Source organism: Varanus komodoensis, unplaced genomic scaffold, assembly GCF_004798865.1.
Source record: "Varanus komodoensis strain SLA01 unplaced genomic scaffold, ASM479886v1 scaffold77, whole genome shotgun sequence".
Taxonomy (NCBI): Eukaryota; Metazoa; Chordata; class Lepidosauria; order Squamata; family Varanidae; genus Varanus; species Varanus komodoensis.
Genome location: NW_025336442.1, coordinates 2,873,671 through 2,898,529, shown reverse-complemented (window position 1 = coordinate 2,898,529; position 24,859 = coordinate 2,873,671). Strand labels below are relative to the sequence as shown.

General features: G+C 58.2%; 1 protein-coding gene across 6 annotated transcripts; it reads right to left on the bottom strand.

Moving 5' to 3' along the window:
- Window positions 1-295: 295 nt before the first annotated feature.
- LRSAM1 (leucine rich repeat and sterile alpha motif containing 1) lies at window positions 296-24,519 on the bottom strand. 6 transcript variants are annotated; one of them, XM_044453092.1, is made up of 25 exons: window positions 24,401-24,519; window positions 22,539-22,682; window positions 21,363-21,419; window positions 20,890-20,934; window positions 20,029-20,106; window positions 19,182-19,250; window positions 18,470-18,554; window positions 17,543-17,664; window positions 17,255-17,345; window positions 16,759-16,889; window positions 16,394-16,423; window positions 15,767-15,889; window positions 15,041-15,180; window positions 14,845-14,889; window positions 14,164-14,234; window positions 12,607-12,706; window positions 12,112-12,199; window positions 9,060-9,134; window positions 7,842-7,922; window positions 5,984-6,079; window positions 4,921-5,019; window positions 4,103-4,234; window positions 3,709-3,790; window positions 2,999-3,131; window positions 296-2,252 (listed from the first exon to the last, which is right to left on the bottom strand). In XM_044453092.1, exons 2-25 carry the CDS (start codon window positions 22,605-22,607, stop codon window positions 2,126-2,128), a joined length of 2,169 nt encoding a protein of 722 aa, XP_044309027.1. In that variant the 5' UTR covers window positions 22,608-22,682; window positions 24,401-24,519; the 3' UTR covers window positions 296-2,125. The 6 variants fall into 6 exon arrangements, with proteins under 6 accessions (XP_044309027.1, XP_044309029.1, XP_044309026.1 ...); XM_044453094.1 differs by having other exon boundaries at window positions 22,539-22,622; XM_044453091.1 differs by lacking the exon at window positions 24,401-24,519 and adding an exon at window positions 24,003-24,246.
- Between the last annotated feature and the right edge of the window lie 340 nt (window positions 24,520-24,859).

Here is a 24,859-nt window from a genome sequence, read left to right as displayed (position 1 = left end):
GGACGTCCTTCCCTTCCCATCTGGCTGCACCTGCAGGGAGCTGGCTGGGTGCTGCTACTACGACGGGGGAACCGGGTGTTTCCGGGCCAGCTCAGCAGGCTGCAGGATGCAACACCCTTGAAGGGCAATGTTTGAGTCGTGGCTGGAGACAGAACGATGCTCAGACCTGGCCTGGGATTGCTCTGCCTCGTCTTTCACGCTGCACACTGCCACCAACAGTGCTAACTTTTCAAACAAAGCAAGCCCCGGCTCTCAGCCCATCCCGAAGGAGTGCAGCAGAGGCAACACAGCCGAGTTTCATACCCTGTTCTTTTTCTTTATTTCTCTGCTGGACACACGAGACAAAGCACAATCAAAACAGACGGGCTTTGGAAAACGGGAGCATTCGTGCAGGACATGGGGTGGCGAGAGGCTCTTCCCAAGTGGCCCAGTTCTCCCATCTGCACGTGGCCTTGGGCAGCTAGTCCAGCCAAAGTGGCACATGCCAGAAGACACAACTAGGCGGCCCTTTCCAGGGAAGGCAACAAAAACACAGGCCATCTCTGGCAATTTTCAGACTGCTGCCCAAGAAATCTACGATTGCCAAGATGGTCTGAGCGAAAAGGTGTAGCTTGGGGAAGACAAGACACACAGGGCTTGGAATCGGCAAGCCTCGTCTGGTCAAAGGCATCCGGCCTGCACAGTTGGGTGCGGGAGGGGTGGGTTGAGCCCAGGCGTCTCTCGTGTGTTTGGCTTGGGGCGCTGACGGCAGGAGAGCTGGAGCCCCAATTGCTGGTGAGGCAAGGAAGGACTCGCTGGTCATTTTGCCTGGGGGCCGGGAGAAGGCACGTGTCTGTGGCCCCCTGGGCATCCGCAGACCCCCGCCTAATCCTGCAGAGTGGCGTGGCCAGGAACGCTTGAAGCAGGCAGCCAGCGATGAGCAGGTGGGTTGAAGGGCGGCTGCGGGTTTCTGGACGAGGGAGCGCCGAGGGCAAAGCGGGCCTTTGGCTTCCTCGTGGGAGGAGAGTGGCCAAGTCCGCCCGCCCGCTAACCCCGGCTTCCTCAGGGGCGGTGTTGCCTTGGCAGGGTAACGGGCCAATTACTGACTAATTAACCAAGAGGCGCGAGGGAGTACACCCAGGCCTGCTAGCGAAGCGGCGCAGCAGGCGGAACGGCCTCCACCCAACCAGGGATCCTGGCTGCTCCATCCACCCCCTGCCTGCCTGCCTGCCCATTCAGGCTTCGGCTGCTGGAGAGGGCGAGAGCAGGGTGGGCCCTGCTCCCTCCCCTGCCCCAATTCTAAGGCCTTTCCTCTCCGTACCCATTTGGGTGGGTAGGTGAGGCGGAGGCTCTTATTCCCAGCAGCCTTGCCCAAGTTGTGTTGGCTACAAGCCCCACCTTTCGCGGCCCTTGTTGCCACGCCTCAACAGGCTCAATAAATAGAAGAAAATACATTTACAGAGGCGTGGCTGAGAGGAGGCTTCACGTGGCCAGCAGTTCAGGGGCCAGTCGCTGAAGATCGTTAGGGCAGAGATGTTGGTGATGGGACTTGCAGTCTGGTGGAAAGGTGGTGGGCGCGCATACCCAGCCGCTGAGGGAATGCCTGGGGCTGTTACGGCTCCGGGGATCGCTTTCGGGAACAGGCTCCGGCCTGCCTCCCCACAGGGCGAGGGGCAGGTGCTCCTGGCCCGTGCCCTCCCTCGGCACCCTTCCTCCGAGTGGGTTGCCACAGCGATCCGTTGAGGCCTGTGGACCCAGCACCACGGGCGGGAAGGTGCTGCTCTGTCCCGGCTTTAAAGAACGTTGACCCAGCCCCGTGCGAGTATGAGAAGCGAAGCCCTGCGTGATGGTGGCTCCCCCAGGTATCGGGACTTGCGAGCCGGGGAGAGGAGGCTCCCGCTCGGCCAGGCGTCGCCCCGTACGTCTTCCTGCCGGCTCGGACGGGCCTCTTGGCCCCAGGGCAGCCATGGGGTGCGCATCCGGCAGCGGGGAGGGGAACGTCAGCCATGCTCCGGGGACTCGTGACGACAGGCGGGTGCGCAAAGAGCAAGGAGGTAGTGCAAAATCCCAGGCCTGCGCCCGCTGTCCCACTCCCGCGGAAGGGGCGAGGGGCGTGCGAGCTCAGGGCATGGCTGCCCCGTCCGGTTTAGCCGCTGTGGAAGAGGCGGATGCGCTGCACGATGTCCTTGCGGCAAAGCGGGCAGGTGCTGAGCGCTTCGGAGCATGTCTGGCAGCAGCAGACGTGGCCGCAGTTCAGGAAGACCACCTGGGCCGGGGGGGGTGGGGGGGAGTTGTTAGGCCTTCACCCACGCGATCCCCCTCCCCAGAGCCCCAAGCCATCCTCCACCACTGGGTCTAGGAAGGTGGGCTGCTGCCCGCCGGGGGCGACCTGGCTGCCTGCCACTTGCTCACATCCTGCCGGGGGAGCCCAGTCAGTGGAGAGCTGAAGAAATGGCCCCCAGCACCTCCACGAACCTCCAGTGGCAGGGATCTTAAGCCAGTCATGGCTGGGGAAGGGTGTCTCTCTGCTTGTCTGTACTATTTGACACAGGAGTGTGAAACTCCAGGCTCCCTGGGTGCCGAAGTCGGACTGTCTCGGGTCCCCAGACGCTCCCACTCCCTCCCTCCCGGTGAGCTAGCACTTGGCGGTCTCCTGGCTTTTGTGCAGTCACCATTCCTCACAATTCTAACTGGCTGGAATTATTCTCCTAAGATGAGAAGCTTTCAAACTATCTTGGTGTTTTGCATTTTTGTCTCCACATACCCTAGAATGCGGCCTTCAAGAGCTTGTCTGTTATTTGACCCTTGAGGCTTCACACTCCTGTCTTGGGGACTAGCAACTTGGCCTGTTTTGACACTGAGATGCTGAAAGTGCCCAGGTCTGTGCCTTTGGTGGGAACTAAGCTGGATGTGGCCCCTGGGAATGCAGAAAGTTCTGCACCCCCGAGATTTCAGAGGGCCTTGGAGTTCCCTGATTGGCACTGCCCCCATCACCCCCCGTCACCCTGGAGGTCCTACCTCTTGCTCCATGCAGACCACGCACTCACAGCGATGCTCTTCCGGTGGAGGGGCAGAAGGAACTTTGGTTCTGACGGGCTCTTCATTCAGTCCTGGGGCAGATGGCTCGACCTCCTCTGTGGGCTTCAGCAGCTCTGCAACAATGTGGCCGGGGGGAGGGGGCAAGCTGAGAGGTAGCAACAGCACCTCTTTCTCCAGTAGGTGACCCACAAGGAAATTCAGGAATTGGACCCCAGAGAAGCAAGGAGGGCTGATGGCTCCACTTCGGCTTTAGGTTTCACTTTTTACAGAGCCACCCCAGGGCCAGGTGCTCACCCAAAGCAGGCCCAGCACCACGGGTGGCTCCTTCGCCATTCAGACTGGCCTGGTCATGGGCTCTCCCACGCTAGAGACATTTCAGGTGAAATTGGACAGTCCTCTGAGGGGGATGGTTTCAATCGGTGTCCTGCCACAGCAGGGGTGGGACCCGAGGGCCTTCTTGGCCTCATCCGACCGTACTGCTCTGTGATTCTACAGGTACTCTCTACCCGCTGGACTCGGAACCCCAGCTTCCCTTCCCCACAGGAGATGCTGTTTCTGCAGCTGTGGGCCGCAACATGGAAAGGGCTCCAGGCTGGATTTCAACCCCACCACACCGGCCAGTAGCCGGAGCCACGGTCGGAAGAGGAGATCGTGGGCTCGCTGGGCAAACCAGCCATGGAGGTGCATTACCTGGGATCGTCTGTGCCACGGCGTGGATCTCCTGGGCCTTCCACAGGATGGAGTGTTGCAGGCCAGTCTCTGCGATCCCCATCTGCAAGACCACACAGCCACACAGGGGCCCATTTTGCAGAGCTCTGCAATCCTCTTGGCTTTCCTTAAAAGTTACTGAACGGTGCATTCCACATTTCCAGAGGGCTTTGCAGGGCAGCTTACACAAAGGTGTCATTCAGAAAGGCAGCAAAGCTGGCAAAAAGCTACCAGTGTTTCAACCAGGGGAGAAATGCTGCGTAAATCCAGCGCAGATTTACAGAGGAGGTTCTCTTCCTATCTAAATCGGAGCGTTTAGTGCCGACTCCCTTCCCCGTTGCGGTAAGCATGCCAACTTTGCTCGCGTGCCCCATACCTTTGCCAGGTCGCCAGGAAGCATGGTGCTGAGCATGTCGAGCGAGACCCGATGGTGGGCAAAAATGGGCACGTACTTCTCAGCCGACAGGTCTGTCAGCAGCTTCACCAGCTGCTTCTCCAAGCCTTCCTCCTGCACAAAATGGGGGTGCATCAAGTCTTAAGAGTCTAAGCCACCCCCAAAAGCTAAAGAGAAGGAATAGAGATGCTTCAATCAAGCAGATCTGCCCCCAGATGAACTGACAGGAAGGCAGCCTTCTCCTTCCCCAAGGGCTCCCTCGCATTCCCGTCAGACTTGAGCTGCACCACCTTCCCTGATTCAGATTCAGAAGACCGTATTTTGATGGGATTGAAGAGCAGAACGTTGCTCAGGGTCCTGGGATACGGCTGGGGGTGGAGATGCTGGCAACTGGCTCGGGGGCAAAGCCAGAGAGGGACAGTGCGATGATCCGGGGGCTCAGGGGCCTGGTGGATCCTCGAGCGGAAAGCAGCATGGCCCTCTGGGTCTGGCTCCGTGGCCAGACGACCACAAAGGTGGGACGCTCGATTGGATACAAAGCATGTGGGGAAGCTGGCTTTCTCAGCGCCCTCCCCAAGATGGCGCACAAACTCATAAGCAGAGTTTTGGGAAGTGATTGCTAGGCTGGGTCCAGCAAACCCCTTTGCGCCTGCTCAGAGACTTGGCTAGATAATCCACATCTAGAAACAGGAAAGAGAGTTTTGCTAAGAAATGGCCGGAGCTGGTGACTGCCCCGGGCAAGGAAGGAAGCTTGGCTCCTGGGTTCCCACCCCTCTGCCCAGGCTGGGCTTGCCGGTTACCTGCAAGCGGAGTGAGAGAGGCTTCTGGTCCAGCAGCCGCTGGTACTGGATCAACCAGTAGTTCTCCTGCTTGGTTTCACTCTTGGCCTCCAGTTCTCTCTGCAAGGAAGAGGAAGATGGTCAGGCGTGCCTTCCTGGAACTGGGAGCGTTCAGTGCCCGACCCATTGGACTGAGGGGAATGTCAGCTCAGGGCACCACTGGCACACATTCCAATTTGGTCAGTAAGATCAGAAGGGGCTGCATGCACAGCCAGGCCCTGCACCCATCTTGGCCAGCGCTGCCCACAACTGACTGGCGGCACCTGCTCTCCCGGCAGAATTTCTTCCAGCCCTATGCAGAGATCTTGACAGGGATCAAACCTGGGACCCTCTGCTACTAACCCACAGTCATTCTGCTTCAAAACAAAGCAAGAAGCTAGTCCTCAGGATTCTGACAAAGGGACTGCTTTAAAGTAAGCTGCTCTGAAGGAAGACAAGAGTCTTGGTCTGTGCAGGCCAGTACTGTTGGCACAGGGTGGCGGCAACGGAGAGCCGCTGTGAAGTTGGAGATGGCAAGACCACCCTGTCCCCCATGCCCGGGGGAGGCCGGTGACTCCTACGGCAGCACAGCTCCGCAGCTGTTGCAGCTTTGCCGTTTTAGAGGAACCATGCCTGGTGCTCCATGCCGAGAACAGAGCTCAGCACCAAGGAGAGCGCCTACAAACCAGAAATAAAAGCCACAGTGGATAAGAAGCGCATGAGGCGCTCAAGTCTCTGGCCTCGCCTGCCCCAAGCCCCAGTCCAGCCTGGCTGTTAAACATCTGCCATGAAGGCATGGAAGAAACCCTGCAGGGTCACTAGGGGAGTCTTCCTCAGCACCTGCTTCCGGTGGGAAAGGGCTGGAGGGGGCGAGGGAGCCCGTGGTTGGGCTGCTGGCCCTGCCCACTCTGGGGGACGGCCCTGGGCATGCCTGCCCAGAACCCATCTGGCAAGAGCGGGCAATGGAGAAGGCATCCGCCTAGCATGGGGCAGCTCTGCTCCTGCAGCTCCGGCTTCCCGGGAGAAAAATCCCTCGCCCCCTTACCAAGATTGCCTGGAGCTCTTCCTCCCGCTGCTTCTTCTCCTTCAGCAGCTGCTGCAGCAGGTAGGTGAGTGCTCGCCGCTGCTCCGCAATCGCCTCCTGGAATGCAGCCGTGCACAGGCATGGAAGCCGGGCCCGGGTCCCGGACACCCCACTGTCTCCCCAGCACCCAGGACAGAATCACGCCAGCCAAACTAAAGCCCTCATGAAAAGAGCCAGCAGTACACAGTGTGTTCTTGATCCGCAGCAAGTGCGGGGGGGAGAGGAACGGGTCCTGCTCCATTCGCTTTTCTAGCGTCCAGGTAAATGCTGGTCAGAAAGGTGGAGCCCCTGGTGCGGGACACAGCAAACCCAGTGCAAATCCACTTGGCTGGATGCCCAGAGGAAGCCCCTGCCGAGGACTCGGAAGATTCTGCATCTCCCCTAGTCCGAGGCCCTAAGTCCACTGTGGAAAAGCAAGAAGGGCCACCTTTTGGGGACAGGGGGAAAGGTAGCCAGGGCAGGGCCAAATATAAAGAAAATGTTGGCCCGTTTCAGCTCAAAGCAGTTTCTGTCAGTGATTAAAAGCCTGAGAAAGGTATTGCAACCTTTGGACAGGGGGAAAAAGCTCCACCAAAACCAGGGAACCCCCAAAGCATTGGGGGGAAATGGGGGAAAGGAAGTGAGGGAGTGGAAGTGCGGGAGGCCAGGGGGTGGATTCCAGATTCCGCATCCCCTCCTAGACCAAGATGGTTTTTAGTAGCCAGTTGCTGTTTTCCTCCTGTCAGCTACGGTTGGAGGCTGCAGCTGCCTCCCTGCTGGAATTGTTGGAAGTTGACTGCCCTGCTGTGCAGTTTTGAAATTAAAAACAACAAAGCAACCTGCTCTATTAAATTTTGTTATCAATTCAGTTTCTCTGTGGAAAATTTTGCTGGAATCCAACCCCAAGCTGGTCTGGCCCTGCCCCAGTGCCAGTCTGGAAATCATGCCAGCAAAATGGAAGGCCAAATCTGGGTTGGGGTACCTGGGGGAGATGCATTCTGTCAGTATCCCTAGTAAAGCATCGTTTTAAAAAACGCAATTCCAGATCTCGGGAACAGGCAGGTCCCACGCGCTCCGGACAGTGCATCATTGCAAAGGCATCCAAGAAAGGGCGGAACCAGCCCAGCTGGCCGGCCGGCTGGCCAGCTCCCGCAGGTTATGACCAGATGAGCTATGCCCGGGGTGCATGTATTCTGCACTTCAGAATTGCGCGCCAAGGAAAAAAGCTAAAATCTGCGACTGGCATAAATGAGGGGTGCAAAGCCAGTCTGTAGGAAGTGAGGCTGGATTGACTGCCCTTGTCAGGCAAGCACCTCTACTGTCTCGAGAGGTTCTGACAGGCACACCCACAAGCTAGCAAGGTCTCCATATCTGCTTTTCTGTGTGTTTTTTCCATTTGCAAAATAAAAGGGGGAAACGCCTCGTTGCAAAAGCACACACAGCCCTGTCTCCTCACTGAGCGGAGTGGATGGGAGTGGAGAGATGGACGGTGCCCTTTGGGATGTCGCTTTAGGGTGGGTATTGGGACAAGGGAAAGAAGAGGAATCAAAGCCAAGCCAGCAAAATAAGAAGATGATGGAGGATGCTCAGGAGGCCAAGGTTTCTTTTGTCCCGCTCTCTTCCTCAGCTCCCCAGCTCTAACCCCGGCATCCGTTGCTCCCGGCCTGGCGGACCAAAGGCTCCCCAGGCCTCTGAGCCGGCAGTGTTTGCAGGTGGAGGGAGCCGGGAGAGCCCGGGGCCCGACTCTGTGCCAAGCCCCGGGCCCTCCTAGCGCTGCAGAGCAGAAGGCAGGCGGGGCAAGAGGGGCGCGAGTGAGCAAGGGCCCGGAAGGCTGACGTACCTGCAACGCCTCCGTGTCCAGCTGTTGCCTCTTTAACTCCAGCTGGGTCAGCTGCAGTAACTCTCTCTCTATTAACTTAATCTAGGCAGAAGATGAAACAAGGCGGAGGTCCTTTGGCGTGGCTTTTGACTGGCGTCGGGAAAGGGCACTGCTGTCAGCGAGGGTCATGCTGCCCCCTTCGCCAAGCACTCAGGATGCCAAGCCGAAGCAGGCAAGTGCTGCAGGGGCCTCCAGGCAACCCCCTCACCTAGTGCAGCCTTCCCACCTGGGGGGGGGGGCGGGAGAAAGCCCTGCACCACAAGCAGCGGCCTCAGAGGACCAGTGAGAGGGTCCCTCACCAAAGCCGGAAGAGCCGCAGCCGGCCGCGGGGCTGCCGGCTGCTTTTGGGTTGAGGAGTTTCGTCCTCCTTGCTGCTCCAGGTCTTCAGCCCGGGCAGGTGGGGTGGGACCCTTCTGACTACAGGGAAGGAACAGTGGGAAGTGGGCTGCCAAGTTTCCACTCGACAAGGGTGCATGGCCGAACTAGCAGAGGCAGCTGGCCATTCAGGTGGATCTGCCTTGTGCTGGAAACGGGCGCTCTTGTGCCTGCCAGGGGCGGCTCCTAATTATTCGCATCTGGGCAGCTCAATCCAGACAGTCCTCTCTTCCACCAAGCAGCCCGCTGCTGGGTGCGCTGGAAGCCAAGACCACCAGCCCAGGGTCCCTGCATGCCCCGAGTATCTGGAGAGCTTCCGGGCAACACTGAAGGCAGGCCAGGCATGGGCTTGGTATGGCCCAGAGCTCATGACTGTCCAGCAAAGCTACCGAAGCACAGGGATGCCCTCAACCAGCCCCTCTGCGAAGGCCCCGCTGCTCCCCAGCCAAGCCTGTCGGGGTCGAGTCGGAAGAACCTGCAAATGCTGCCATCCCAGGCCTCGGCAACAGCCCACCCCCCTGGCGGGGCACGGCCCTGTCCTCATAAGCGACGTGTGCCCCGTTTGTCGGAATGGGTTTGAACAAGCAGCCAGTGGCAGAAAGAAACGAAAAAACACAACCACAGTGATCATGGAGGTGACGCTCCCGTGGGCTGTTGTGGGATGGAAATGCAGTGAGCCGCCTGGGATGACCTCACCAGCCCTGGGGGCAAGGTGCATGAGTCCACTCCCTCGCTCCCCCCAGGATGGGCTTGGAGCAGGGCGCCCGCACAGGAGGGAAGGGGCAGGCCCTGGATCCCACTCACCTGATTCCTGATCTGGCAGTGCATGAGGTCTCTCTTCACCTGGAGGGCTTCGAAGGCTGCTCTCTGCATTTCGCTCTAGGAGGAGAGCAGAGCATCCCTGAGCAGCGGGACCCGACCCGCCCCCTGCAGAGGCAGCCTGGATGGGGACGGCTCCCACTTGTACGTTACTGGCAAGATTAGCTGCTACACTGCTGCGTAAGCGCCCCCCCCAATGCCCCTTTCACCAGGAGTTGCTCTTGCATGGACAAGTCTCCGAGCAGGGGCTGTGTGTTTTCCAGCCATCCACTGGGAAAGCCTTTTAACTGACGACTGAAACGCTGGCATGCGAGGGTGCGCTTCCCCACCAAGCTGCTGAACAAGGTTTCCTTTTTTTGGATGACGAGCCACTTAGCCTAGACGTGTCTTCCCCAAATGGGAACTCGAACCTCAGGCCCAGCATTGGCGGGCTGAGCCCAGGATCTTCTCCCTGCAAAACTTTGCAAACTTGTGTTTTGGCTGAGCCACTTCACACACTGATCAGCACACTGGTCGTTGAAGCATGTGGCTTGGTGCTGACAACACGGGCTGGCAGCAGCTCTCCAGCAGGAATTTTTCCTGCCCGACCTGGACATGCCAGGAACAACCCTGCAGCCTGCGTGCGAGCGTGGGCTCCAGCGCCAAGCACCTGGCCTGGAACATCCTCCGTGGCAGAGCAAGGCTGCCTGAGGCCCTGGGCAGAGGGGCCTTCCCAGCTCGCCCCGGCTCCCAGAAGCTGAGCGACTGGCCAGGTACATCTGGGTACAAGAACTTCATGGATCAACAGGCTGGAACCATTTGCTAAGAAGGAACCATCCCACACTGGGGGTTCCTATGCGTAGCAAAAAGGCAAATAACTGAAGAGTATAACATAGAAACAGAGCGAGTCAGAAGGGTACCCCGGGCCATCTAGTCTGACCCCTGGCTCCAGGCAGCTCCACTCATGACCTGCCTAAGATTCCTGGTATGGAGAAAGTGGAGGAGGAGACCTTTTCCTGTTTTGTAATATCAGGCGCCAAGGAGACCATCCCCTGAAGCTGGTGTGCAGGAGAATCGGGACGGATCCAAGTGAGCCCTTCTTTACACAGCGCAGGGTTCAGCTGTGGAATTCCCTTCTAGAAGATGCGGCAGCAGCCACTCATTCCGGTGGCTTCAAAGGGGCCAGGAGGAATTTCTGGAGAAGCCGATCAATGGATGCTTAGTCCTGATGGCAGCACGGTCCCTTGGTTTCCACCAGTTTGCAGCAGCTGCTGTGGAATATGGATACGGAGCTGCTTGTTGCGCTCCTTGGGGGTTTACCACAAGCGGTTGCATGGCCACTGCAGTAGCTGAAGGATGGCGTGGAAAGGCTTTGGTCTGACCCTCATAAGGATGTGGATGTATCTGGACCATGTATCATATTTCTCCACCACCACCAAACAAGCACATTTAAAAGTTGGGTACATCAGAAAAATCAGATGGTACAATCCGTCCTGGAGCTTATACCACTTTGGGCTGCATAACTAACGGAGCGAGCCATTGAAAAAAAGGGAAAATGCACAGAGAGCTAGCAAGCCAGGCAAAATGCTGCGCAGGATCCTGAAAAGCCATTTTTCTACCTGTAGGAAACCTGTTGCTTTGTGGGGGCATTTTTTAAAGTTTTCAAATCTGGTATCCTTTCTACTGCAGCGAGAAGAATGACAGCCCCGAGATGCCTGCACTCTGGGTGGGAAGGCCGCTCTTAAACAACTCTTGCAAGAGTGTGCACTTAACCAAGGAAAATATTTGAAGAGAATTATTCAAAACCGGCCCCCGAAAAAGGGCTGCACAGAGGGAAAACGAGCACAGAAGTCCACCCAATCACCCAGAAAGGTTGCTAAAGTGACAGAGTCCTTCCAAAGGCCGGCGTTGTTTTCCCCCTCATTAAACTATACGAGCATAACAATTGCTTTGCTGGATGCAGCCAAGGTCCAGCACTGGGTTTCTGGGGACAGCCCAGAAGGCTCCTGCTGGGAAGCGTCAAAACAGGGCACCAGCAGGCTTGGCTGCGGGGCCTGTTCCTGGTCATTTGCCCGCCTCCCGGGCAAGCAGGTAAACCGGTGGAACATTAACAGGGTGAGAGGTGCCAGTCAGGCTTGTTGTAACGGTTTGGATTCTAGAAGGGCCCCTGAGCAGCGCATGGCCTTGCTGTGCAAAGGAACGCCGTGCGGGCAGCGGGGCTTGCGTCCAAGGGAGGCGCGGGCGAGCACCGGCCGAGGACCCACACCCAGCAGGGGCCCATCGGAGCGCTCCCGGGGCCAGTTCCTCCGGGCCCCTCGTGCAGCCCGCTGCTGTCCCCGTCTTCTGCTCTGGCCCAGGGGAGGTCGTGGCCTCCTTGTCTCCTGCCACCCGTTGAGCGAGCGAGCGAGTGGCAGCCCCGCTGAGGAAGCGGGAGCAGCTGGCGAGGAGGCAGCTGCACGGGGGGACCTGGGGGGGCACCCTGCCTGAGGTCCCCAAAGCCTGTCGCCCAGGAACCCCCTCTGCCTCTCCCCGGGACTGCGCCAAGACACGGAGGGGGCAGTTCTCAGAAAGCAGGGTTCATCCTGACAAGATGGAGCGGGCCCAGCAGCGCAAAGTGGCTCGTTCCTACAGGAAGGGTCGTTCTCGGCAGCTAACTCTTGCGTCACCTGCCAAAGGGCCCCCATGTGGCCCCTGGCAGCGTCCCCAGGGAGGGCTGGGAAAATCCAGCCCCAGACCCTGCACGGCCATCGCTGCCCGTTGGTGCTGACGGCTGTTGACCGGGTGGACCAGGGCTGCGCTGTGTTGCCTCATGGGATGCACACCATGGGAAGGGGAGACCAGCCTGGCCCCACACATCGGTGGGGGGAGGAGCTGCCACACGGAGGCTGCCCTGGCACTTCCTCCCGGGAAGAGCGCCAGCAAAAACCTCCAAAGCCACAGTGTGGCCCTTCGAAGTTGGCCTTTTCCCGTCCTCCCTCCCCATCCCGTTTCCTTTTGTGTTGTGCTTTCCCGGGAGGGGGGGGGGGGCTGCTGCTGCTCCCACCCTGCGCATAAATACCTCCTGCAGGATCTGGCCGATGGCCTTGTTCTGGTCCAGCTGCTGCCAGGCCAGGATTTGCTGGAACTTCTGGTCCATCTTGGCCAAACTGCGAGAGGGAACAGTTCGCGGGTTACCGCAGAGGTCCTTGGCTAAAGATGCCAGTGGGGCGTCAAGGAAGAGCTGGCGGCCCCGGGGCTGGACTGCCTGTGCTTAAGGAGCCCTGGCCTGTGGGGCAGAGCCGGAGGGTTGCAGCATGCCGCTGGGCTGGGCAAGGAGCTCTCCTCCTCCATCCTCTTGGACCGCCCCGGAGAGACCCGGGTTCTCGATCCCACGTGGCCATGGAGCCTCGGGCCAGCCTTCCGACCCTTGGCCTCATGTGTCTCACAGGGCTGTTGTGGAGATAAAGGGGACACCGGACTGTGCCCTTTGCCCAGCGTTCCTGGGCTGAAAGGCAGGATTCAAAAAGGACCGGAATCCCATCCTGTCGGCCGCCCGCATCTTCTCCGGCAGTACCTGGAGCAAGTCTGGTTCACGAGATCTTGGCGGCGCGACTCGTAAGCCATCTGGACCAACTTGTGTTTGTATGTCTCTGCAAGCATCTGCTGCATGGCAGCTAAGGAGGCATGAAAAAGGGGTAAGTCAGACGCTTTTCGAACCCAGAACCTCCTTTTCCCCCAGTCCAGAGAACCTGTTTTAACATGGTTCATAGAATCACAGAATTGCACTGTTGGAAGGGGCCATTAAAGCCATCAGGTCCAACCCCTGCTGTTGCAGGACACCAATTCACATCATCCAGTTTCTCCTTGAATGCCTCCAGTGTGGGGGAGCCCGCCACCTCTCCAGGCAGCCGGTCCCACTGTCGCGTTGCTCTGGCAGTGAGGAAGCTTTTCCTGATGCCCAGCCTGAATCTGGGTCGCCACAACTTGATTATTCTGTGTCCTACACTCTGGTAGGAGTGAGAGGAGACCTTGACCTTCCCCTTTGTGACGGCCTTGGAGGTACTCATGGAGGGACAGTGTGTCCCTCCGCACCCTTCCCTCCTGCACGTCGCAATGGTGGCAAGGCAAAGCTTCTGCAGAAATGCCCCAGGACGGTTCTGAACGTGCGACAAGCGCGAGATCACTTTGCAGCTTAGTGAGGAAAGAGCGCTTTAAAGCAGTGCAGAGCCTCTGGCCCAGGGATACTGGGAGGAGAGGCGCGGGGAGGGGAATCCCCGTGGCCAGCTCCAGTCTGTGCCCAGAGAGGACAGCAGGGGTGTCCCAGCAGGCCAGGCCCCTCCCCTCGTGGGGAAGCAGCCTGCGGGGGTCTCCCGGGGGACACGGGGACAATCGCGCCCCTGCAGCCGAGGCGCTGGGTGGACCGCCCCCTCCCTCCCCTCGGCTGCTTTGGTGCAAAGGTGCACAGGCCCCCATGGCCAACGCCTGGGTGGAGCTGCAGGGCGGCGGCGCAGTTGGCGGGTGGCTGTCCCACTGGCCGCAGCCTCTCGAGCCCGGCTGGGGACAGCCCAAGCGCCCCATCCCGCACTCAGCCCAGACGGCAATGGGTGCAGGGCGGCTCTGGGGGCTGCCCCTTGAAGGGAACAGCGTGTGCACGCCCTGTCCCTGGGGCAAATCAGAGGAGCCCCACCCCGCAGCAGCAGGGGAGACTGGGGGACAGAGTGCCTGGCCTGTCCCCGAGGGGGCCGACCCCGTCTGCTGCTGGGTCGATAAAGGCCCGGTGGAACGGCCTTGCCTGGGAAGGGGCGGCCGACGGCCGGAATGGGCACACCAGCAGCGCGACCACCCTCTGTTGCAGTTCTCACACGTTGCACACACAGGGAGAGGGAGGAGGGGGCGCTGGACTGCTCCCCGCTCTGCCGAACAACTGAATTTCCTGTCTTCCCTGCCGACCCCGCCTGTTTGTATGCCGCGCCTTTTTCGGACTGCAGCCTGTGCTAAAGGACGGGGTGCAAACGGCGTTAACGTGAGGCTGGCGGACTCTCGAGGCGGGTCTCCTCGCCCAGCCTCTCTGCGGGCCGGCTGTGTCCGACGGGACACGAGGCGTCCACGCAGCACTGGGTGCCGTACTCACAAGCCACCTCCCTCCGGCGCAGCTGCTCCGCCTCTTCCTGGGTGATGGCCATCAGCTGCTCCATCCGGATCCTAGGAGCAAAGAGGGAGGGTGAGCGGCTCCGTCTCTGCCCTGGTGACCGAGACGGGGAAGGTCCGGCAGGCCTGTGGCCGTGTTCAGCCGTCAGGTCTGCACACAGCCCAGGGGGAGGCCCGGTGCTCTTCAAAGGAAGGTATACAGTTGCTCCAGGAGAAGCACGGCACCGTGCAGGGGGCCGGCCTGGAGGCTCCCCAGAAGAAACTGAGGAACAGCCCTTCTGCTGAGTGGCCCCCTTGCTCCTGAGGGCCAAATTGCCCTCTGGAGAAACTTGGGGGTGGCCAGGGCTGAGGCTGAAAGCGGGGAGCTGAAATGGCCATGAATTTTGCCAGTGGTTCTTTCCACTGCTTAGTGGAAGGCTGGGGAGCAAATTAAGGGATCAGATTTTCAGGAAGGGGTAGGAAGAACACCCACGCAAGCCAGGAAACCACCAAAGGACTACTGGTGGCGAGGACAACCCAGAGCATGAGGTTCTGCATCCACGGCGGAGGGGCTGCAGCTGCCAAAACAGGCGAGCCAAGTCCGCCAGGGCAGCCTGGCTCTGCCGCTGTGCCGCACGAAGCCGTCACCCCGCTGGGCAAGCCGGGGCAGCCGGGACGCACTCACCGGTCATTCTCGAGGGATTTGAGGATCTCTGAGCTCTGCTTCTGCCTGGGAATATGGAGCAGAAACGACAAGGGTCAGAAGAGGGAAGGCAGCCTCTGCCCAAGCGCTCGTCTCCCCTGGCAAACGCCGCACGGATCGGGCACCAGAATGGGTGATGTGCGTCCTGGACCCACAGCTGCCCTGCGCCGCCTCTGACCTTCGATTATCTTCCAGCAGTTTCTGGATCCGACTCGCCACGCCCTGCTCCATGTCCTTCAGCTGCTCCAGCAGCTTCAGCCGCTCCTCCCCCAGGCGCTGCTGGTGCCGTGTCAGGCCCTGCTCCAGCCTCACCTGCTCCTAGGGCCCAAGAGAAAACCGGAACGCCACCATTCAGGGCCGGAACCTGGGGCTGGTGGCCCAAATCCATTCCCATGGGCTTCCCTGATGAGCCCACCTCACCTTTCCCCAACAAAAAACAACTGGATGGGTTTCTTGGCCTTCATGAAGCTTTCCCTCGAGGTGGAAAACGCGGGAATGCCTTTCCTGAGCAGCAGAATGGGAGGTCTGGCATTTGGGCGGCCCCAGGAGCATCCCCAAAACGGAAGTCGGCCCCTGGGCTGAGAGGCGATCTGGAGCTGCCCTTGGCTGCCTTTTCCCCAGTTCAACCGCCTCCTCTCTGAGCGGCCATGGCCAGACCTGAACCCGGCCCAGGAGAGCTCACTCCCGCAGACAGGAGAGCGAGAAATGCGTCCGGGACTCCCGCCTGGCCAAGCAGTGGTGGCAGGAATTCTGCCAAGTGGAGCTACAGCGCTGCGACTCGGAATTCCTGGGCAAACACTTGCTGCCCCAAGCGGGTTACCAGTCTTAAAAATGAAAGCAGCAGGGGCAGGAGAAGACCGAAATAAGCTGAGGGGAGGAAGACAGGGGAGTGACTGGGCATTGCCTCTTTCATGCTCTGGAGGATCTCCCCCTTCTCGGCTTGGCTGTGGTGGATCAGCTGTGCCTGCCCCCGCTGCTCCAGGTCCAGCCAACGCTCAAACTCCAGCTTCTCTTGCATCTTCTGTTCCTGAGAGACCAGAAAAGGGGCTCTGTCGATCGCATGCACTCCCACCCGCTCAGGGCCCCGCAGGATTCGAGGCGGGGAGCCTTCCGTGACTAACAGCTCTGCAGACCCACTGAGCAGCAGCAGCACCCTCTTTCCCCAGCCCAGCTGGCCAGTAGCAGGGCAACTCTGCCACTATACAAATGAGTGCCCAGGCTCGCTTGTTCTCCTCCTCCCTCCTCCTCCTGCTTTCCTTTTGTGTGGTGCTTTTTAGAGTGCAATCCAGTGGATGTCCGTTAAGCTGCTCTGGGACCCCTGGAGTGAGCTGAAGGATGCAACTCGCAAAAAAAATCGTGCACCTCTCTGTGTAGGTACCAAGCCAAAACCGGCTCTGAAGTTCCTATTTCTGTGGGTGGTGTGATCTATACAGTGATGTCATGGGAGCCCCAGGAGGAAAAGGAACCTGTGGAAAAGGCCTTCTGAAGAGCATGCTGAGGAAAAGGGCACAGAGAAGGGACGCCTCCTTACCTTCCGCTTCTCATAGTCCAGAAATTTGTTCTGAAAATGGAACAAAACCAGAGAGCTAAGCTGGAATTTCGCCAGCCACCGGCACACATTACACATCCCAAGCACCCGACTGCCTCCCAACTCACAATTCAAGGGGCGGGTGCCCAATATGGCATCCCTGACAGCAGACACCTTCTTCCCTCTACCTCCCGTTTTCCTTGCGTTGCGTCAGGTCTTTGGAGATGTCCTCCAGACACGGAGGTTTGGTACCACTGTCCTTCGCTGACAGCCCCGCACCTGCCTGCAAAACCAGCCCTGACGCGCTCAGGGGACACTCGGTGGAGAGCCCTCTGCCCGTGTGCCACGGGGCCCGCTCCGGCACGCACCTGCCACTCGGCCTCGCTGTCCGCATAGCTGCAGACCGCTGCGCTGACACCGTCCACGGCTTCCTCGCCTCTGCCGCTTTCCAGGATGGGGAGCAGGTACTGGGAGGGGGGGGTGTACTCAATGCCCAGCTCTAGAGGAAGGCAAGGCATCTTAGGAGGAGAGGAAGGGCCCGGGGTCATATCCTGTGTGGTGCAGTGCAGGGAGAGTTGAGCATGAACCAGGGGGATCCGGTCCAAACTTCTGCTCAGCCATGAAGCGGGCTGCGGGAGAGAATGGCTGCCGCTGGGGTGCCGGGGACACCCCTTGGCCCAGGCATCACTGCAGCGTGGCCCCAGAAGCTTCTGACGGGGGTCTCAGCAGGGAGAGGCACAAACCCACATCATGCAGAGCGAACAACTTTCCGGAAAGGCCTCGCGACTCTGGGCCCCCACTCCACGCATCCCTGGAAGATGCACGCACTCCGCACGCGCTGGGGAAGCCTTTTCTTTCACTCACCTTCGCACAGGAACCGCTGGATGGCCTCTGTGCCAGCGCTGCAAGTGCCGCTGGGCGGATAGGTCATGGCCGAGGCGTCCAGGGTCAGCGTCTGCAGAACAGACATGCACAGTCCAGCACCGTGGCTTGCTTTTCCCCAGCCCGCCTCTGCCTGGCCCTCGGAAGGATGTCACACGAGGCACCAAGCCTACAGCCAACCCATCCAGAATTGCCCCGCGTGAATTGCCCCACAGGGTCGCAAACTCAACTCCTAGGGAAGCCGAGGAGGAGGAGGTGGACGGCACATGCCTCCAGGGTCCGGATGTGAGCCGTCGCTGGAGGCAACCTCTGCACAAGGTTTTCACTGATGTCCAAGGTCCGCAGGCTTCGCAGTCCTCTCAGCGTGTCTGGCAGTGCCTTCAGCTTGTTGGCTGCAGGGAGAAAGCAGAACCCGAAGTGGGGGAAGAATGCGGCTGCGTTTTGCCTGGGTGGGCGCCGCTAGACAGATTTCCACTTGGTGGGGACACGCAGACGGGCCTTTTCTGCAGTGGTACCACCTGGCTTGCGGACTCTTCTGTCTGAGGAGTTAATTTTTCTAAACCCCTTTTGAAGCCTCCCAAAGCCGTGGCCACCATGACACTTTCGCGGAAGTGCATCCCAGAGTTTAATTCTGCAGTACGTGAAAAGTCCTGCCTTGCGCCTCTCCTGGATCCCCCACGACTCCGCTTCAGGGGACGACTCTCCCGGGGACCGTGCATTTCACAACATTCCCTCCCTTTCCACCAAGCTTTCTTCACATACACACACTTGTGTATTTGTCAATTTTCTACACTGTCTAGCTGACAAAATGCCTTTGGGACAGTTTTCAGCCAAGCAACTCAGCAAACTGTAACAGCCAAGAATGCAACAGATGGAAACACCAGAATATGAAAGGGCTGGCAGCAAAGTTACTAACTGGAGCAACAGATCAAAGATTTAGGGTGTCATGGTTAAACAGAATGAACACAATTTTAGCTCTTGGGCAGGAACTGATGGGAGCAGACTGGGCCAGAGCTATCTAGGGTGTTCAGAAACAGGCTCCCTACAAGGAGCAGGTGGGCCCTGGTTGTTCCCAGGATTGGCTTCCTGCAGCTTTCCTCAGAAGCTGGTCCTGGGCCCTCTGGCGGGCAAATCGGAGCCCATTTTCCCAGGTGGCACGGGGGTAAGCAAACTGCCACCCAGCATGTTTTGGCCCACCTTTCAGATTCAGGGTCTGCAGCTGGACAAGTTCCCCAAGAGAATCTGGAAGTGCCTTCAGGAGATTCTTTTCGACGTTCAGGACCTGGCAGGAAGAGAGGTGGGAGCGCTCATGGGGAGCCGTGGCAAACACACACCGTGCAAAGATCGAGGCAACAAACTCCGCTCAGGGCAAAGCTGAAACAGCCTGGTGAAGGCGCTCACTGAGCAACCTGCCGGAGCAAACCCATCCCTGCTGGCTGTCCGACACACAGTCCTGCCACGGAGCACCCTTTTCGCCCCGCAAGGGTCAGGTCTGCCCACTCCATCCCAGGAAGGGGGCCTGCCCCACAGCAAAGGTAGGGGCCAGGTGCGTGACTTGAGTCTCCCAGCCCCGTTTCCCTTGGCTTCAGCCTGTATGGACTGCGCAGCCCTGCACTGGTTAACGAAGCCTTCCCCGCATGGCTTAATTTGGAACTGCTACTCAGCCCCATGGACACGGCAGGCACACCTGGATTTATTAAAACCGATTAATGTGCTAATCACAAAAGAACACCAAAGAATACACCCTTGGGGTGCCCTTCACAGGTACGACCAGCTTCCAGTGTCAGTGTTGGAGATAAGGCAGTGATGGACGGACGGATGGACAAACATACACTTCTTTTTACTCGTATAGATAGAACGGTCCAGAAAAGGGTCTGGAAAAGCCCCAAGAACAGGAGTACCTCCTCACCTGGAGGGATGTCAGCAGACCAATGTCAGCAGGAAGCGCAGTCAGCTGGTTGTCATGCAGATCTAAAACCTGGGAAAAAATGTACAATCACACACCCAAACTGGGAGACCCCCAAGCTCATTGTTCTTACGAGAGCCGACATCTTAAGGGGCAGTCGCTTGCAGCTTAAACGTTGTACGTTAGCAATTCTATATTATGTTTTTATAATTGTGTGGTGTGTCTTTTTCTGAGCCGCTCAGAAATGAAGGTAATAGTTTACCATCTTTGCTGGCTGCCAGTCCATGTCTGGGACTGATCTGAAGGGCCACTATTGATGCTGAGAGCCCTTAGGGGCTTGGAACCAGGAGCACCTTCTGCCTCCCTTGCCCGCTCAGGGTGAAGGACCCCCCTGCCAAAGGATGTGAAGTGGGCAGCTGCTAAGGAGGGGGCTTTTTGGCTGTGGTACCAGCTGCGAACACCTCCCTATTTCTCCAAGAGTTTTAGCTCTTTGACGTAAGTTGGTTTAAATCCATTTAGGCACAATCCAGTGCAAGTTTAGACAGAAAAAGACATGTGGTTTCCAGCAGGCAGGGTACCTGTGGGCCTCCTTTCTGTCTAAACCTGCACAGGATTGCAGTGCTACCTGCATTTACGTTTTTGATTTTTCTCTGGCCTTGCCTTTTACTTCTATTTTGTACTGTAGTTTTGAACTCTTCTGTGAACTGTCCAGAGAGCTCTGGCTATTGGGCGGTGGGGAGGGGGAACAGTGGTTCAGTGCCTTCTTCCTCATGTCCAGACTCAAAGGTCTCCATCCTGACTGATGCCCAAACCTGGCAAAATCATCTTCCCTCAAGATCTCCAAAGTTACCTTTACAGTGCTTAAATTCAGGAGGCTGCAGGACTTGGGGACCAGAGATGTGAGGTGATTGGAATGAGCGATCAGCACCTGAGCAAGAAAGAAGAGGAAAGAGATGCGTACAACAGACCCCGGGGGGGGCCGCGTGGCTCACCTGGGCTAGCCTTCCCCAGCCCGGAGCCTTCCGGAGGTGCTGACCAGAGTCCTGCCCTGCTGGGAGCGCCATTCAGCACCTCCGGAGGGTGCAGGATTAGGGAAGGCCGGCACGGATCCCCTCCATCACAGTCTGTGTCACCACGACCAAGCTGCTGCTGCTGCTGCCTGCAAGCACCCCCCCCCCCCCCCCCCCCCACTCGGGGAGCCAGCAAAGCCCTTGTAACTCCACTACTCTGTGATTCTAAGATTGCACCTTTAAGGAGGCAAACACTTCCGCCAGAAAGCAATTTGGAAATAGTCTTTGCCAACAAGACCAGGTGGGATTTTGAATTCTTTTGTATCAATGGAAAGATCCACCAGGCAGTTTAAAAGACGTAAACCAGGACAAAGAAAAGTCGTCGTATGCCAAAATTACATCAGCCAGAATTTCTGCCAGAAGGCTTCCATGGGACTCTGCTGATCATTTTCTTCTTGCTGCAGGTCCCTGCTTGGCTACGGATGCTGCACTGGAAACTCCCACATCTCAAACTGGTTTATACTGGGGGCACCCATTCAGCTTCTCAGTTCATGGTCCCTCAGAGTGCCTGCATTCATGCACTGCCACTGACACCCCAGCTTTCTTCCCCTTAGTCACTCAAGGCAGCAACCACATGCTCATCCCCATCCCTCACAACAACCCATAATATGCTGGCTAAAATACAGGAACATGCCTCTCACCTTCTTCTGCAGGACTTTACAAGTCGCAAACGCTCCATATGGAAGCTGAGCAAACAGAAAACACAGATGCACAAAAGAAACCCACTTTCAGCCAACTGGAAAACAGTGAGAAGAACCAGCAGGTGCTGGAAAAGAACCTTCAAGCCAGCTCATTGGGTCCAACCAGGTGTTCTGATGTGCTGGACTACAGCTCCCATCATTCCAAGGGAATGACAGTTGGCAGGCGCTGGCTGGGAAGGATGGGAGTTGAAGTCTAACATCTCCAGAGGACACCAGGTTGGAGAAAGCCAACCCAAGGCCCATGGCGGAAAGGTCACCCACACGCCTGCCCCACGGTGGAGTGAGTGCCCAGTGCGTCACCCCACGGGAAGAGCAAGAGGGACGGAGGCAGAAACGGAGAAGCCCCTTCATCTCCCTGCTCCGGGCAGGGCAAACCTCCCAGGTGCCCAGCCTTCCATCTGCACTTGTCATACCTCTGGGAGTTCGCATTTGGAGACGTCCAGGATGTCGTCAGCCCCAGCCTCCTTTGCCTGTCCAGGGACAGAAAATGGTGAGCTGTGCTTGCGAATCCAGAAGGCCCCACTTGCCCGAGAGAACGCTGGCGGCTTTTGATCGCTGGCTGCCAGCAGCGTGAGGAAGAGCCACACAGTGCGCCAGCCAGCCTCTCTGCCTCTCCGGCTCATGGTGTGTACTCTGGGCCAGGCCAGGGAAGGAAGTGTGCCTTCCCACTCATACGACCCGTGGAGAAACTGCAGTGCATCCCCTCCGGTGAGGGCCAAGGCTGGCGCTGTCCGCTTGCCCTCCTTCCCGGTGAGCGGAGGGACTGAACGCCAGTCCTTTCCCCGTCTCAGCTCCCACATGCCTCCAGAGAAGGAGACCAGTGGACAGGCCTGGCTGCCTTTGTGTGGCTTTGCTCCGGATTGTACACTTTTGAGGAGAGGCCTTATTCCTTATATTTACGTCCCACCCTTTCCCTCCTGCAAGGAACCCAAGGGGGCCTGCACAATCTTTCTCTGCTCCATCAGATCCTCACAACAGCCCTGTGAGGGAGGACAGGCTGGGAGTTAGTAATTGGCCCACAGTCATTCAGTGAGCTCATGGCTGAGCGGGGACCACAGCCTAGGGCTCCTGAGTCCCAGTCCGGCACTGAAACTGCTACGCCACGCTGGTCCCTACCACCAACTGGGAGGCTGGGCCTGCCTGCCTCCAGTCCCGATGTGGCTTGCCAGAAACCGCCCGGTGGCCACACACCTCCTTTCCTGGCCCCTAATCATGGGGTGGATTTCCTGGCCTCTGTGCAGCCTGCCCCATGCAATTCTAAAATGCTTTCTTGCCTCTCCTAAGATTTAGGAAGACCTCAGAGCTAAATATGGAGACATTTAAGGCCTGGAATGCAGCCTAGAGATCTTTTAGCATGGAATTGGGCCTCTGCGGAGAAGGGGACCCTGTGGCCCTGTAGCAAGGCAAGCTACGTGCCAGCGCCTCTCTTCTACATCCCATAGGATCTGGGCACCCATTTTCTCTCCAGGAAGGCTACCACCACGCTCAGAAAAGGCTGCGCAACACTCCCTCCAACTTTCTCTTTGGCACCTGATTTGGCCGATGGCACCACCTCACCTGGCCAGGCAAGGCTCCCCGGGGAAACCTACCAGGCACATCTGGTACTCGAGGCGTTTCCGGGCTTCATCGCTGGGCTTCTTTTTCCGGAAGAGCAGCATCTCGGTGGCTTTTCCCTTTACCCCAGTTCACAGAAGGAAGAAGGTCAATGGAAGAGGCAGGTGGGCAAGCACAACCTGAGCAACAGGAATCCCCAGGTGACATCGCAGTCACTTGCAGAAGCAGCAGCTCCTGCCCAGCGGGTTCCACTCAACCTGCCGCCCCACCCTCTGAAGAAGAGAACATGCTCCTCTGCCTCTCCATGTGAGCCACGCAGCATCCTGTGAGGGGGGCCAGGCAACGGGTCTGGGCCAGGTTCTGAGTCACCCCGTGAGCGTCATGGCTGTCTGCAGACTTGAACCCGGTTCCCCCAAATGCCAGCCCAGTCCTCTGACCAGTGCTTTCCACTGGCTCTGCGATGATTCTCCTCCCCAGTTTATCCTCAGAACAACCCTGAGAATCAGCGACTGGCCGAAAGTGACACAGGGAACCTCGCGGCCAAGGAGGGGGACCCAAACCCCCAAACCTGAGTCCCCCCAGTTCTTCTTTGATATGCCACCCACCATGCCACCCTGGCTCCAGCCACTGCACCACACCAGCCAACACATTCTGCTGCCTTTAACAGTAGCCAGACCGTCTGCCAGAATAGCTCTTTTACTGTGATGCAGAAAAGTGAGATAAGGCACAAGCATCCTGCAGGAAATTGCTCCTCATGGACAAAGACCCATAAGCAGTTCTCTCTCCGGGTGCCAGGAAGCGCGTTCTCGGCGGCTGCGCTTGGCAAAGGGACATTGAGTGAGCGACGCCGCTGCTCCCCTCCATCAGACGGCATGTTGCAAAACGTCTGACGGGCCGGGACGGGCCCTTGTCCGAAAAGGGGGCAGGAGACAGGACAGGCAGAAACCCGAACCCTGGCCTAGTTCTCACTGAGCTGGTCCACCTGGGCCAGGATTGGACCCCTTCGCAGTGCCAGTGAGGGAAACTGCTTACTCTTTGCACACACAAATCCTTGAACACGAATAAAAGATGAGCAACCCAAGAAAGGAGCTCAGGGAGTTTTTATTCACATATAGATTAGATTTCTCATGCCGTGGATTCAAGCCAAACCCCCCCCCATTTTTTCATCTGCCTCTAGGGGCCTCTGTTATCTTAGGGCTTGTACATCTGACTGTATAGAGCCCCACAATCGACGGCTCAGCTCTCTCTTTATGAGACCCCACAATCTTAGAGTTCGCCCACCGCTCGGTCTCTCTGGAACCCCATGAACGTATACCAGACGGCCCCCACCTTGCTTTTTTCCTCCTGCTAACTCATCTAACTCTCGCCATGAGGACCCCCCCCACACACACATCTTAGACTTGCTCTGCTGTCTGTACGGGGCATCACGACCCATCTGGCCCCACCCACCTGTCTCTGGGGACCACACACTTTCGTGCCCCGGGCATCGGCACCCTTACCTGACAGCAAGCCCCATTGGAGCAGGCAGGAGGGCTCCTCGTCCAGCCCCTGCTTTTCTTAAAGCAAGAGGGGCCGGGAGGCGGGCTCGAAGATTCCAGGCAGAAGCGCAACAGGTGCTGCTCGCGTCCTGCCTGTCATGCCAGCTTTGCGCACCGCGGACGGGAGCCCGGTGGGGTTGGGTGCCAAAGGACCACCTGGGACGTTTACACAGTCGCCTTGCGTCAGGAATGCAAACCTCCCTGGCCACGCCCGAAACGGAAGAGGGCGGGGCTGCTGCTGAGGAACCGCCCCGCCCCCATGGGTTATGTCCCTTCTCGCTCCCCGTACTTCAGGGTTTCTTCCCAGACCGGTCTTGTCGCCCTCTTCGCTCTTGTCCCTTCTCGCGCACCGTACTTACCAGTTCATTCTCCTGCTCCCGTCAAGGCACAATCAGTCACCTCAGCAAATTTCTATGACCTGCCTCTCCCCTCATGTCGGTCGCATCCCATAAGCACCTCTCCTCTTTGCTGGTCCCGGAGGCCGGACCGTCGTCCTTCCCGGGAGGAATCGCTCCTCTATGCCCGGAGTCAAAATGGCGGAGCATGCGAGACGTGGTCTATAGAGAAGTGTTCCGGCCAGGTTCAACAGCACTTCCGCTACAGATCTCAACTCGAATATTTGCGTCCTGAGGCGCAGTATACAAAGTTTACCATATAGATACGGTACGGTAGTCGATAGACGAGTGGAATTGTGGGTTCCTTTTCCTAGCATTACAGCCGACATGACGGTGCCCTTTTTTTTTTTTTTGCCCAAATCTAACATGGCCTCGATCGCCTCTTTCGTCAGAGACGGTGCTCGCGGATGCGAAGACACGGGA

Excerpts from the sequence above, each read along its gene's own strand:
- LRSAM1 (XM_044453092.1), bottom strand. The coding sequence starts at position 22,607 with ATGCTGCTCTTCCGGAAAAAGAAGCCCAGCGATGAAGCCCGGAAACGC. Across the intron at positions 18,555-19,181 it reads GTCTGCTGACATCCCTCCAG|GTCCTGAACGTCGAAAAGAA; the intron begins GTGAGGAGGTAC and ends TCTTCCTGCCAG. Across the intron at positions 17,665-18,469 it reads GCAGACCCTGAATCTGAAAG|CCAACAAGCTGAAGGCACTG; the intron begins GTGGGCCAAAAC and ends TTCTCCCTGCAG.